This window comes from Callospermophilus lateralis, chromosome 7, assembly GCF_048772815.1.
Source record: "Callospermophilus lateralis isolate mCalLat2 chromosome 7, mCalLat2.hap1, whole genome shotgun sequence".
Classification (NCBI taxonomy): Eukaryota; Metazoa; Chordata; class Mammalia; order Rodentia; family Sciuridae; genus Callospermophilus; species Callospermophilus lateralis.
Window position 1 is genome coordinate 90,399,646 of NC_135311.1, and position 14,444 is coordinate 90,414,089.

A 14,444-nucleotide genomic window follows, 5' to 3' on the forward strand; every position below is an offset into this window, starting at 1 on the left:
GCAGAGGGAGGAGGATACATGTTTGAGGCCAGCCTGGACAACTTAGTGTAAGACTCTGTCTCAAAATTACGAGGGTTGAGAATGTAGGTTGTAGAATACCCTTGGATTCAACCCCCAGTACTGGCAACAAAGAGAGAGAGGGAGGGAGAGGGAGGAAGAAAGAAATGAAGGAAATGAAGACTGTAGGTTGAACAGGAGGAACAACACACATATTTTAGGCACTCCTTTGGTTGAAACACAGTATGAGGTACTATTGGAGATAAGGAAATGCAAGGCCAGGCTTGGAGGAGTTTGCAAAGAAGAGTATTTAGAAGTACTGACAGACATTAGCTTTGCTCAAAGCATTAAATTAATTCTATTGCTTTCTCCGCTGGCTACAGGATCTACCTCATGAACATCAACATGGACAGAAAATGACAGTGGTTCAGAAACACTTTTCAAATTTGTAACAAGAAATATAATCTCTAAAAGAAACAGATTGTCCCCACTTGAATACTAGTCTTATTATTCAAGCCACAGAACTGGACTTGGACCTGTGTGTAATCTAGGGGGTGATGTATAGAAGCACACAACCAATGGGAGGTGCTGTTACTCTGAGAGCCATCTAAGGAAAGAAAGGTTTTCTAAACTTCCAAAAAAAGTTGCTTTACCAGCATTGGGGTTACTATTACTGTGCCTAGATGAAAATGCACCTTTTAAAGGCACACTCAAACTTTGCTGACGGGACTGCAAATTGGAACAACCACTCTGGAAAACAGTATGGAGATAGCTCAGAAAAACTTGGAATGGAACCACTATTTGACTCAGCTATCCCACTTCTCATTTTACACCCAGCATATTAAAATCAGCATATTAAATAAAATCAGCATGTTACAGTGACACAGCCACATCAGTGTTTATAGCAGCTCAATTCACAATAGCTAAACTATGGAGGTAACCTAGGTGCCCTTCAACAGATGAATGGATAAAGAAATTGTGGTATATACACACAATGGTAGAAGAAGAGTGAAATCATGGCACTTGCCAGTAAATGGATGGAACTGGAGAATATTATGCAAAGTCAAATAAGCCATTTCCCCCCAAACCAAAGGCCATTGTTTTCTCTGATATGCAGATGCTAATTCCCAATGCGAGGAGGAGGGTGGGTAGGGAAGAATAGATACTTTGAATTAGAGGGAAGTTAAAAGCGGGTAGGGGGTATGGGGGTAATAATAATAGAATGAATTGGCTATTACCACCCTATGTGCATATATGTTTACATGGCCTGTGGAACTCTGCATCATGTACAACCAGATGAATGGGAAAGTATACTCCATTTATGTATGATTTGTCAAAATGCATTGCCATGTACAGTTAAGTAGAATAAAAAAAAATACCCTTTTCTTCTCAGTGCAAGTGAGAAGAAATGGGGGCAATACAAAGTACAGCTCAGGATTTATTCCCAAAGGCACAGGGAAATAGAAGAAAGTAGCCAAAGGTAGCCTTGCTTGCCTTTTAGAGCAGGTGAGACAAATGTTTACAGGTCAATTGAAAAATCTAACTTGTTTGACGAGCAGATGCTTTGTTTTCAAGAGGCATCCTGCCAGATAGGGAAAAGAATTCTGTAAAACCAAAAGGGCATCTGTGACCCATGCTATAACAGAAGACTAAGGATGTTTGACCACAGTAATTCCACAATTTGGAAGTAACTATTGCTTCTGGCATATGACTTATTTCCCTATACATACGTAATGGAAAAAAATATGTGCATTTCACAAAAAATGGGGTCATCCTGCTCTTTTCAACCACAGGTATATCTGACACAACAGTAAGCTGTGTCATTCTCTTTGGTTTGGTACTTGCACTAGCCACCTATGAATTTTGCAGGTATTAATATGCTTTTTAAAATGCAAACAACTGTCACTTAAACACTAGAGGCAAATGTAGATAACAGCAGAGACACCATACAGCAAAGCAGCTCATGAAGCTCCCAATTTAGGCTGTTCGAAAGGTCATGACCAGCAGCCACCCAAATAAATTTCCATCATCTAAAATATGTATGTACATGTGCTCAGAGGGACGTAATGGAGGTTTTTGTTTTTGTGGAACTGGGGATAGAACCAGGGCCTCACACATGCCTGATACAGTATTTTTAAAATAATAAATTCAAAAGAGCATACTCTGAATGACTGGTATCACTATTAGCTCCTTATACCAGAACTGGTTTTTCATGTTCACTTGGCAAAAGTCCAACTAGTGACAAGCATAGTGCTCAGCTGGTGACAAGCTCAGGACTAAGGTACGGAAGAGTTCCTATTTTGAATAAATTCTTACTCTAACCCTAGATTTCCTGGTTAGGAATTCAAAATGGTTCAGATCACTGATATAATCTGCTTGATGTTCAGTTTCTGGAAGAAACCATTCCCAATTCAGGGCCCAGATCTCTTTTCTTCTTTACAAGGCCAAATATATGCAGGATAATAAGGTAAACACAAAGAAAACTTGTCACTGCTAGCATTTAAATATGAACCTTCCTTCAGTCTTTTAAAAGTATTTTCAAACTACTTCTTACTCAGAAAAAAAAATATTTAAAGTACCTTATACATCCCAAATAAGTCATATGAGCCAGTATATAGACAAGCTATGAGAAAACATCATATTCAGAAAGGGAAAAACTCAATGCCCAACGATATACACACCAAAAAAAAAAAAAAAAAAAAAAAAAAAAAATTGGGGGGGGGAAATGGGGGATAGTATTAGGGATTAAACTCAGGGGTACTTTAGTACTACTGAGCTACAGTCCCAAGTCCCCCCCGCCCTTTTTGAGACAGCATCTAAGTTGTCCAGTACCTCACTAAATTACTGATGCTGGCCTCGCGAATTTATAATCCAAGGGCTCATCAGCTTCAGAGTTGCTGAGATTACAGGTGTAAGACACCATAGCCAGCAGATCCAATCTTTTTTTTTTTTTTTAATAAGTATTTTTTAGTTGTAGTTGACACAATACCTTTATTTTATTTATTTATTTTTATGTAGTGCTGAGGATCGAACCCAGGGCCTCAACGTGCTAGGCGAGTGCTCTACCCCTGAGCCACAACTCCAGCCCCAGATCCAGACAATCTTTAGAGTGTATAATAAAGAAGTTTACAGTAAACATGTATTAGAAAAAGTCCTTTTCAGTGAGACAGAAGATTAAAATCTGAAAATTCCTATTCCTCCTGATGATTTTCTTCAGTGGCATTTTTGATGTTATAATAGCTGGGAAAACCTTAGATATTTCTGATTTGGTATTTTTTTTTAATTTTAAATTAATTTTTATTGTAGGTTGTTCATTACATAGTTCTTGATATATCATATTTCACACTTTGATTCAAGTGGGATATGAGCTCCCATTTTTACCCCATATACAGATTGCAGAATCACATCAGTTGCACAACCATTGATTTACATATTGCCATTCTGTTGTCTGTTGTATTCTGCTGCCTTTCCTATCCTCTACTATCCCCCCTCCCCTCCCCTCTTCTCTCTCTACCCCCTCTACTGTAATTCATTTCTCCCCCTTGTATTTTTCCTCCTTTCCCCTCACTTCCTCTTGTATGTAATTTTGTATACCCCTGAGGGTCTCCTTCCATTTCCATGCAATTTCCCTTCTCTCTCCCTTTCCCTCCCACCTCTCATCCCTGTTTAATGTTAATCTTCTCATGCTCTTCGTCCCTACTCTGTACTTAGTTACTCTCCTTATATCAAAGAAGACATTTGGCATTTATTTTTAAGGGATTGGCTAGCTTCACTTAGCATAATCTGCTCTAATGCCATCCATTTCCCTCCAAATTCTATGATTTTGTCATTTCTTAATGCAGAGCAATACTCCATTGTGTAATCCCTTGGCATATGAGCACACATCTAACTACTGCCATGGAAGTTTGCCAATCTTCACTTATTCAAAGTTCCCACTCAATTATCCACCGATAGCAAAGCAAATATTGTGAAGAAACAAGTTTTATTTTGCAAAATATTATATGATGTGAACTCCACTGCAAAAGAAAGGAATAAATTATTTTTAATTATATAGTCCAGAGAAAGAAATACAGGGTGAATGGAGGTTCTAGCACTAAAGGATCTCTGGGTGAGTGGGTGGGGACAAAAATATATCACCCAGTATCAGGTAAAAGAAAAGAAGAACCATTGAAAAACTACTCGGTGCGATATGTATAGGAGTAGAAGAAAGAGATTGTAAATATTTGCATTGTAAAATAATGTGCATCATCATATAGATTTAAAAATCTGTAACTAAAACCTAATGAAAATCATTCACACAGCATTATGTACACAAATATGTTAAAAAAATATTTTAATAAGCATATTCAGAAATGACAGAAGGGAATGGGAGAAGGTAAATATTTTACAGTGCAAAATTACTATGCATAAATTTAAAAACATCTAATTCATAATTTTAAATGCCTATTTAAATATTACTTCAAATACATTTTAAAGCTCAACATATTTGTGTTGAACTGAGTTGCAGATTCTGAACTCTATCTGAAAACATCATAAAACAATACCAAACGAAAATGATAGTGCTTTGCTGGGGTGGGAGTGGGGTAGGGAGATAAGTAACTACTAACAAAGGCTTCTTTTCCCAATGCAGTTTGTCAAAGAGTTCAAGAGTTATGAAATGTACTAAATCTTAAGCAAATTAAATTCATGATATTACTAAAAATTTTTAAATAGTGCAATGACTTATCAAATTATAGTGGCTGTGTTATGAAGAAATGTGAAACGCCTGTATAAACACAAAATACAATTAAATATTTAATAAAAGCTGAACATTATGTATTATAATAGTGGAATGTTCATTATGCATATTTTAAAAAGACAAGAAAAGTAAAATTTTCCTAACATTTATACATGTGCCGCATTTGTAATCATGCCTGAGAATTTACTTAAAAACATTCCTATAATAAATTTGTAAGAACTTCACAAACCAGCAAACAAAATGTATCTTTTAAAAAAGGTGAAAACGGCATCTTAATATTGCAACCATTTAAAAAAGCACAGCATTGCTATTCTAAAGACCATCTTTGACGAAGAGCTAGGAGGCTTTGGATTCATTTCATAAAATCTGTTTTAAAAATGGATTGTGACCATCTGCTAAAACTACCATCATTCTGGATAAATTAATGTTTTAGGTAAAAACAAACAAAAACAATAAAAAATTCATTGCTTCTTGACACTTCTACCCAAAACTTGATTTACTTGTATATTTATGTAACAACAGTGAATGTACATTATATGACATCATCAAGTGTTGTAAAGTGGCTTTAAACACTGTTTGGGGAAAAAAAGTTGTTCATATTGGTGAAAGGAAGCAGTCTGAACAAATGTTAATAATACTTTGTGGGGGGGGGGTGGTAAGGCCTAAATGACAATTTCTCAGTGCAAACCTCTACTCAGTTGCATTAGACAATTGAGTCATTAAAAAGAAGACTACTGAAGATTTATTTTTAAAAGGCATTGGCTTCTTGAACTGATGGCTAAAAATGAACTGGAAGAAGCATTTGGGGATATGTCTGTGTGAGAAAAGAATAGTTAATAATCTTTTATAAAAGTCTGGATATAGGTTGGTCTATTAGCTGTATAAAACTACATTTTCTTAACAAGAATTTTGCACTAAAAATAAAATGGCACCCTTACATGACTATGCAGATGGATAATCCCATTTGTCATCACACAGAGAAATGGTTTTATCTATATATCTTATTTTCATTCTGGAAAAACATTATCAAATCTGGAAACTGGCTTATATTGCAAAGGTCTGAAAACTCTTCAAACTCCATCATTTTTCTCATAAAATCAATACTGTTGCCTATCAACAGTTACTCCTTGTGTGCCAATATATTAATATCACTTAACCTTTTCCCCTCTATTGATTTAATGCAAAACTGGGAAACTTTATAATGCATATAAAAATAACTAAACAGGAGTCTAGTCAGCATGAAACATTTAAGCTGACATTAAACCTTTGTTTTACTTAAAAAATAACTTTGAAAATTATAGCAAATAAAAAACAAACTGTGCAATCTAAGCATCATGCTTAATTTCAGAATTCTCAAATTATTTGTCCATAGAAGAAATTTGAAAAAAACCAAATTTTCACTATTCTTAATGAAGGCTTTTGCCACCTGGATAAGAAACAGGACTTAGTTAACTACATAAACACTTAAAAATTCATTAGAAAAACCTTAGCAAAATAAAATGAAAGCTGACAGACTCAGGATATCAATTCCTCTCATAAAAGTTTACCAACTGTACAAGTTAAGAAAATTATACAAGCTTTTTTGTATTAAGAAAGGACAGCTCAGTCAAGACATATGTACTGTAAAAATCTTTCAAAGGCTACAAAGAATCTGGAAAAATACAGAATGTATTTCTTAAGCCCAGATAAGAATATGGAAAGACATCATTGATGTCAACAATTTTACATATACAAACCTGACTTGGTTTATTTTAAACTTCTATATATAAAAAAATCATGCTAGCATAACTTTCAGGATTCATAAGGGTTCCCTTAATAATGATACTCAATTTATATGGAGAAACAATGCCTGTTATAAGGATATTTCAAGAAACTCAGAAAAATTGATGTTAAGCAGAACTCTAAACTCTTATTATTTTTTTCCTTTCTTTCCTGGTATTCCTCCACATGAAACTAAAGAAAAATTACCTTGTAGTGAGATTTTATGATTAATACATCAAATGAAAAGGTACTGATATCTTTACTTCATTCAAATTTGCTAAATTATTTTTATATCCTTGAAAGGGTCTGATAGTTGTGAAGAAAAAGATCTTGAAAAAGGTAGAATTATAAAATCTTATTTCCTAAAAAGTTAGGATTCAATTCAAATTTTCAAATTTTAACCAATTGCTTGTAGGAAATAAAAAATTTTTAAGGTAACCCATCAACCCTGAAAATTTTAGTCACACCAAAATTTTTCCAAATAAAGTAAAATAGGCCTAAAATTTAGTCATCTGTGTTTTCAAGTTCTTCAAATTTTCCATGTGATATTGCTTCTTGGAAAAATTCAGAAGAACCTGGACTTTCTTTTCCATTGCTGTTTACCCTTCGCCTTTTGGCAGGTCTCTCACTTTTTTCATCCAAATCATTTTCATTTCTTGCAGTCATATGGGCAAGTTTTGGATCAGTGGTTAGGTTATCTGTTTCATAACCATTAGTATCCATGTCTGCATGAAGTGGTTTCTTATTTCCACCTGTTGGTCCATTGACATGTAATCCTTCAACTTTTATTTCTTCTTTGTTTAATATTTCACCTGGTCCATTAGATGACACCCCTAAGTAGAAAGATAAATAAAACTGCTAGTACAAAAAAGTTAAATTTGTAAACTATTATAAACAGCTACTGCAAAATACCTTTTTTTTTTTTTTTCCCAAAGAAGCAAAGCAGATATGGTCTAAATTTTGGCTCCATTACTTACTAGCTGTGTGATGTTAGGCCAACTCCTTACACTCTGTATACCTCATTTTCATCACATATACTCAATGAGGATCAGAACAGGTTTACCTTACAACATACCTTGTAAAAATCAATTAAGTTAATAAATGTAAAAAACAAAGAATAGAATTTGGCATGTTAATTTTTTTCCCCTTCATTTTGTGCTAAGGATTGAACCCAGGGGTACTTTATCATTGAACTACATCACTAGCCCTTTGTATTTTTTATTTTGAGAGTGTCTTCAGTTGTTGAGGTTGGCCTCAAATTTGTGATCCTCCTACCTTGGCTTCCCAAATTTCTGGGATTACGTGTGTGTGCCACTGCACCTCACAAATTTTGGCATATATTAAAAGGTTTTGTATTATGTGACAACAAAGAGGCATTGGAGGCTCGGGAGGATGAAGCAGGAGAACTAGGAGTTCAAAGCCAGCCTCAGGAACTTAGTGAAACCCTGTCTCTAAATAAAACATAAAAAATGGACTGGGGATATGGTTCAGCGGTTCAATCCCTGGTACAATAAAAAGAAAAAAAGAAAAAAAATAGAGGCACTGGATCTAATAGCCTAAATAAGCTGAACCAAAGAGATACACATAAACTATCTAGACTTAGCAAAAGGGCTGACTTTCTAAATCTATGTAAAAACAAAATCAATGGTTATTATTATAGAAGCTTAAAATTTTCTACAGCCATATAAAATCAAGATGCCATAACTTTTTTATTCTTAATAAAATCTATCGGTTTTGTGCTTTAAAAGATCACACACTATATTTATCTAAGGGGATTTAAATAATCTGTTTTGTAAAAATTTAATGTTGCAGTGTCCACATGTACACTTAAAAAAAGTGCTAAAAGTAAATACAAATTCCTCCACAATAGGTTAAGAAAAGTTAAAGCATAATTATTCTAATAAAAGTAAGGAATGACAGAAAGATCATACTAGAATTGATGGCAAAATGGAATTCAAATTTTGGTGATAGGAAGTAAATACAGGACCCACCACAAGAGATAATTAAAGTTTAATTACCTGAAAAATATTCAGCATAAAGAATTACATTCTGCTTCAAAGAAAATATTCTACTTTCCCTAGCTCAAAAATGCACTCAACCTGAATGCACAAAGGGATTAATGTATCATGAGATACTGAAGAAAATCTTCAAGGTTATTATGCTACTATCTTTAAAGATAATCCAAATAGTCAAAGCAGTGCTCTTATTACCTATTTTTTTTTTCTTTATAGGCTTACAGCACTTAAATGATACAAACATTCAAGGTATTTTATAAATAATTATAATCTTGATGTGAAATGCCTGTAATTCTGGTTTAGAAGTTAACATCAATACTTATATCCAGGCATCATCTCATCTAGATAAGATGCTACTGAAAACAAATTTCTTAAAAAGAAATGGACACTGTTGGTAGTATGCTTTAGTAAATTTATTTTTTAGGAATGTTAATGAGAACCTCTTTCCAATTACTATGTATTCTATGTCTTTTAAAATACAAGTATGCTGACATATATATGTTTCATACGTTACTTAAAAATTTTCACTTTCTGCTTTGGAAGTCTGGCAAAAACACAAACTGAGTTTCTTGAACTACTGAAAGAAAAGTGTCCCTCACCATGAAGGAATAGAAATGTTTTATCAGTTACTTACCATTTTGGTTACTATTGCTTACAGTGCCATCTTCTTTCTCAGACTGGCTGTTACTACTGTTTGAGGCAATTGGGGGAGGGGATGGTGCTCGACTTGATGCAGCACTTTCACTTTCATCCAGAAGCCGATCCATGTAGTCCCTTTAAAATTAAGTTAAATAATAATACAATTATTTTCTTACAATAAAAAAGTTTAAAATTTAAATTAGTTGAAGTTAAATTTTCAAGTTTTCATTAACAAAAATATCCTAATTTTCACTTCCATTAAATCTAATGCCTCATATCTTGCACCAGGATCTAAACATTTAAATGAAGTCTCTTTTGGTTACATGTTTATAGGGAAAATGCATAAAGGCTTTAAATTAGCAAAATTTAAAGATCCATGGGAAGTTTAAAAACTTAAATTTGTAGGCAAGTGCTTAGGGTGGCCCAACTAAAACTGAAGCATCTGCAAGTGAAGAGATCAGGATGCTGTCATCAGGAACACAAAATAAGTTCTGAACAAAAGCTGGATTTTAAAGCTCCTAAAGGCAGAAGGAAGATAAACTGGGACACAATGAAGAGGTCTGACCATCTCCAAAAATCTTTCTAAATACCTTCTGTTATTACCTTTCTGTGAGATCTGAGCTATAATAAGCTAAGTTCTCAGGCTTATCTGTGGATTTTTATACTGTCAGTATCTTTTAAGATGAGCGCAATTCTTCCCTGTGTTATTCATAACTACAAAGTTGTGGTAAGTGACACTGAGTTAGGGTGAGAAGATCTGGGCTTAAATACTTGTCTCTTTGAGGGTTAGTGTCTTTACCTATAAAATGCAGATAAGTTATACCTGTCCTACCTATCACACATGGTTGTTCTATTAGGTATGTATGAAATGTTTTGCAAAAGATAACGGTCAGCAAACTATGTCCTGTGGGCTAGCCATCTGTTAAGTTTTATTGGCATGCAGCCACACATATTAGTGTCTATGAATGTTTTCATGCAATGACAACAGAGTTGAGTAGTTGTGACAGAGACCTTAAGATCTGCAGAGCTTAAGATATTTATTTTCTATCTCTTTACATAAAAATGTTTGCTTATTCCTGTACTAAGATATAATTACCCAAGGGCAGGAGCTTTAGTCTATTTTGTTTACCACTGCATCAATAAATTCAATAAATACTTACTTATTTTAAAATTCCTTAAAAGTAAATGAGTCTCTTAGAACTTTGCAATAAATTAAGAATGTAAGAAGGAAACAGTTAAACCTCTTAGGACTTTTATGAAATTCCATGGAAATATTCTACAATATACTGTTAATTGTAGTTATAAACTTAAACTATATTATGACCACTGCCAGCTGGGTTATGAGGATAACATAAATAGAGGAATGTCGTATCCAACCTCAAGATGATTCAAATAGTCTGAGGCATAAAGCCAATGCATATCATAGAAACATATATCACTATGACTAATCATTTTAGGGCATTATTTTCCTCATTTATAAATGGAGATTATAATTACAGAACAATGACATAAGTAATCTGAAGTACAAAGAAATGGAAATGAGTTTGATGAATACCAATGGGATGTCAGAAACTAAGGCTAAGAGAACAGAAGATACATGATTAAGAAGGGTGAAAATGAAAATAGCTTAGTGGGAATGAAAAATAAAGGATGTTAAAAGCCAAAAGGAAGTTAGAGTTGTTAGATATCAAAATTATTTTAAATTTCTGAATATGGCAATGATACAAAGAACAATGATTGTCATTTTCTAAAGATGAATGAAATCTCAAATTTGCGTGTGGTTAGATCTTTCAAAAACTATTTTTAGGTAGAAAAGTAGCAAACATGCTTCATTGTGGCAAACAAATGAAAGGTAACAATTTAATGGAAAATAAATAACTTTCAGAATAATGTGTTCTGAACTACAGAGTTTGAACTTATAAAGGTTAAGAAAAACTCACACAAATTTTTCCCTATAGGCAGTAATTTCATGTTTTAATACAGCATTTAAAATGCAAGTTTTAATAGAAAATGGAACAAACCAGAAAAATTTCTCTACACTTACAAACAAACAAAAAACCCCCACAATTTCTTCCTATCTGAAAAATCATGTATGGTTTGGTTACTGCTTCTTATTGAAGACTGTACAGCTAAAAAGGATGAATCTTACTTAAAAATAAATTATGGTTCTTTCTTTTTTAAAAAGCATTATAAAAGACCCAGAGGAGTTATAACTGATGTTTACAAAACCGTGGTAATCTGGCCTAAGGGAAAAAACACACTTGTTCACATCATACCATTTCAATAAGGGACCACTGTTAACTCTTATAGCCTGAGAAAACATAAAGACATGGGTTACTATGCTTATTGCATCCCAGAATACTTAAGCAGGATTCAAGCTTATTAGATATAAGTATCTTCAAAAAGTTTTCATAAACTATGGAGAGATTATTATAGAAACTAGAATGTTTGGTGGTACATCCCTACCTAACCTGTTGAGCTTGACATCACAGAGGACCAACTAAGCCAGCCCACAACACTTCCCTTGGTGATGCTTTCTCAAAGAGAAAACTGGATGAACCATGAGTCTGACCCAGAATGACAACTCTTATGTTCTTACTGCTGATGATGACAGATTGACTGTAGTTCATGTGTGAACATTATTTCTGAAATGGGTGAAAAAAATGAAAGATGTTACTATTATTTTTCCCTACAGAATAGTTGAAAACTGAGACTATTTTAAGATATACACTGCCTACTGGAGAGATATATTTAGTCCTATATCATAATGCTTGTATACTACCAATGAATAACCCATAAAAATTTCATTTCAATAACACTTAAGTAGTTAAACGCTGGAATGCTGCTTACATAAAATTACACCCAATCACCAGCTTTGAATAACAAGGGATGAAGTACACAGTCCATGGTCTCATGATTTCCAAGAGCCAATTATACTCATTTATTCCTTTTTAAGCTATTTTGCTTTTGGGCTTTTGAATATTGGATCCTCCAAGGAAGTGACCAAGAGAGACACATACCTATAATTTATTGCAACCAAGAAAGTATAGCCTAGGAGTTTAAAAAACACAATCAAATATACATGTAAAGCAGATCTTTGAAAATCAATTATTTTGACAGCCTTAATTAAGAACATCTTTATTGATGAGTATTGATCAAATCAAGCCCTAGCTTTGCATTATTTTATATTCTGCAAACATTAGGGAATAATGAAGGGCAGTATCATATGAAGTTAATTCTGCCATAACAATTCATTGATATTTTAAAACAATGATTTGTGTGAGATGAAGAGTTCAGTACTTGGGCTGGGGTTGTGGCTCAGCAGTAAAATGCTTGCCTAGCATGTGTGAGGTTTGATCCTCATCACCACATAAAAATAAATAAGTAAAATAAAGGTACTGTGTCCACATACAACTAAAAAAAAAAAAAAAAAAGAAGTTCAATACTCTTTGTACTTTAAGTATATACTTTTAACAATTACTTGTTTCTTGGTGGTAGAATGTATGTTTCATTCCAAAACCAGACTGAATGAGGCTAAAAGAATTTGATGCACGAGAACTATATTAGGTATAACAAAACATTTTGCATAGAGTACATTCAACAACCCATATCTATGTCATTGGGAGAAAGCTAGAGCTGGATTATTGAATATTACTTCTCTTAAAGATTCAGGACAGCTAGGAAAAAGAAAGTCACTATGTGCATTTTCTCTCTTCTATAAAAAGTTGGTAGCAAAAAAGAGGATGCAATTTGACCGGATTTATTATATGCCTTTACTTTTCCCTTTTTAGAACATCATATTCAAATCTTATTTTTTTTTTTTTTTGGTTCCTGGGATCAAAAGAGACTGGACAAGGAAAAATATTAATTTTCCTTCTTCTTTAAAGGGCCTCTACTAGTCATATCACCTAGTTTTAGAAAACAAAAATTTTCCTATTTCCACTGCTCTCAAAGAATTATTAGGGATTAAAACTGTATAATAACACACTTTTCCACAGTTGTTCTGATATATTTTTCTCAGGGGTACATAACAAAAATATACACTCTAAACTTTGCTTTAATGATAGATTTGTTGTTTCGAATAATATGAGATGTGGCTTACAATCTTTTATACGACACTGAAAAGTCTAAATGCCCTATAAAGGTAAAAATTTAAACTAATGTAATTTTATTACAAAAGTAAGAGTCTAAAAACCATTACACTATTAAGGAAGTGCTAGAAAAGTAAAAAGAAAAAAAATTTTTTTGCCTTAAAGGAAAAAATTAACTCACGTTACACCAGGATGAAGGTTATATTTCTTTTTTCCAAATCGCGTTTGCTGGGCAAAAAAATCATAACGTTCCGATTTTTTCCACATGTAATAGAATGCTACACATTCACCAACTGATCTTGTTCGTACCTGTAAGAAACAAACCCGTTTTTTAAGAATCATCTACTTTTTAATAGTTATTCCATGAAAAACATCTGAAGTTTGAAAATAAACTTATCTTTAACTGATCAAAATTATATTACGTATGAAATAAAATATTGAAGCAACTATGTTGATAGCTTCTTTCTAAGCTTCTGTTAAGAGAATTAATACATTGGCAACTGATCTTCAGATATTTAACATTCTACTTTTTAAAGGCTACCCCACCATCCTAATAATTTACTACAAAGTAAATGCTCTTTTATTGAAAATGTCTGGAAATGGCATTTAGGTGAAAAATGAATTATGAACTGTTTAAAAATATTTTACTGATAAAGCATGTAGGGAATCTACCTTTAATCTCTTTCAAAAGATTCTCTTGCTAGTCCTAACAATAATCCAGACTAATTCAATTTACCTTCTAAAAAGTCTGAGGATATGCTAGTGTGATAAAAGTGATTATAATTATGCTTATGCTTTGTTTACTATGTCACTCCTGTGCCTTACTGTGCTGTACCTATGTGTGTAAATGAATGGATCCCCTCATATAATGTTCAAGACTTATGGGGATTAATCTCCTTTGTCATTATTTTGTTTGGGGAATATGAATTAGTGTTTGGAATGTATGGTAATAGTACTTTAACCCATAAAATTTCTGATCCTGAAGCAGACAACTGTTGATACCTTTCCTTATCCAATATATATTTTCTTCCTCTCTGCTTACACTTGACAACTTTGAACCATTTTTCCCTTGAGAATGAAAACAATATGAGGATTAAAATTAAAAAAAAAAATAAACCTCCTAAGTTTTTTTTTTTTGCCTCCAAAGGAATCTTATTTCTCAGATTTAAGCCAAGGCAAAAAACTTCAACAAAATAAGCCTTC

General features: G+C 33.2%; 1 protein-coding gene across 2 annotated transcripts in view; it reads right to left on the reverse strand.

The window, feature by feature from the left end:
• Nucleotides 1-4,030: 4,030 nt before the first annotated feature.
• The window catches only part of Mier1 (MIER1 transcriptional regulator), a 58,258-nt gene continuing 47,844 nt past the window's right edge, over nucleotides 4,031-14,444 (reverse strand). Inside the window, exons 14-16 of one of the 2 annotated variants that reach the window (XM_076863746.1) lie at nucleotides 13,423-13,550; nucleotides 9,146-9,285; nucleotides 4,031-7,329 (exon numbers count right to left, since the gene is read on the reverse strand). In XM_076863746.1, the coding sequence (XP_076719861.1) occupies nucleotides 7,001-7,329; nucleotides 9,146-9,285; nucleotides 13,423-13,550 (597 nt within the window). In that variant the 3' untranslated portion in view covers nucleotides 4,031-7,000. Of the gene's footprint in view, nucleotides 7,330-9,145; nucleotides 9,286-9,427; nucleotides 11,796-13,422; nucleotides 13,551-14,444 lie in introns of those variants that run through there. The other variant, XR_013092000.1, reaches the window with a different exon arrangement.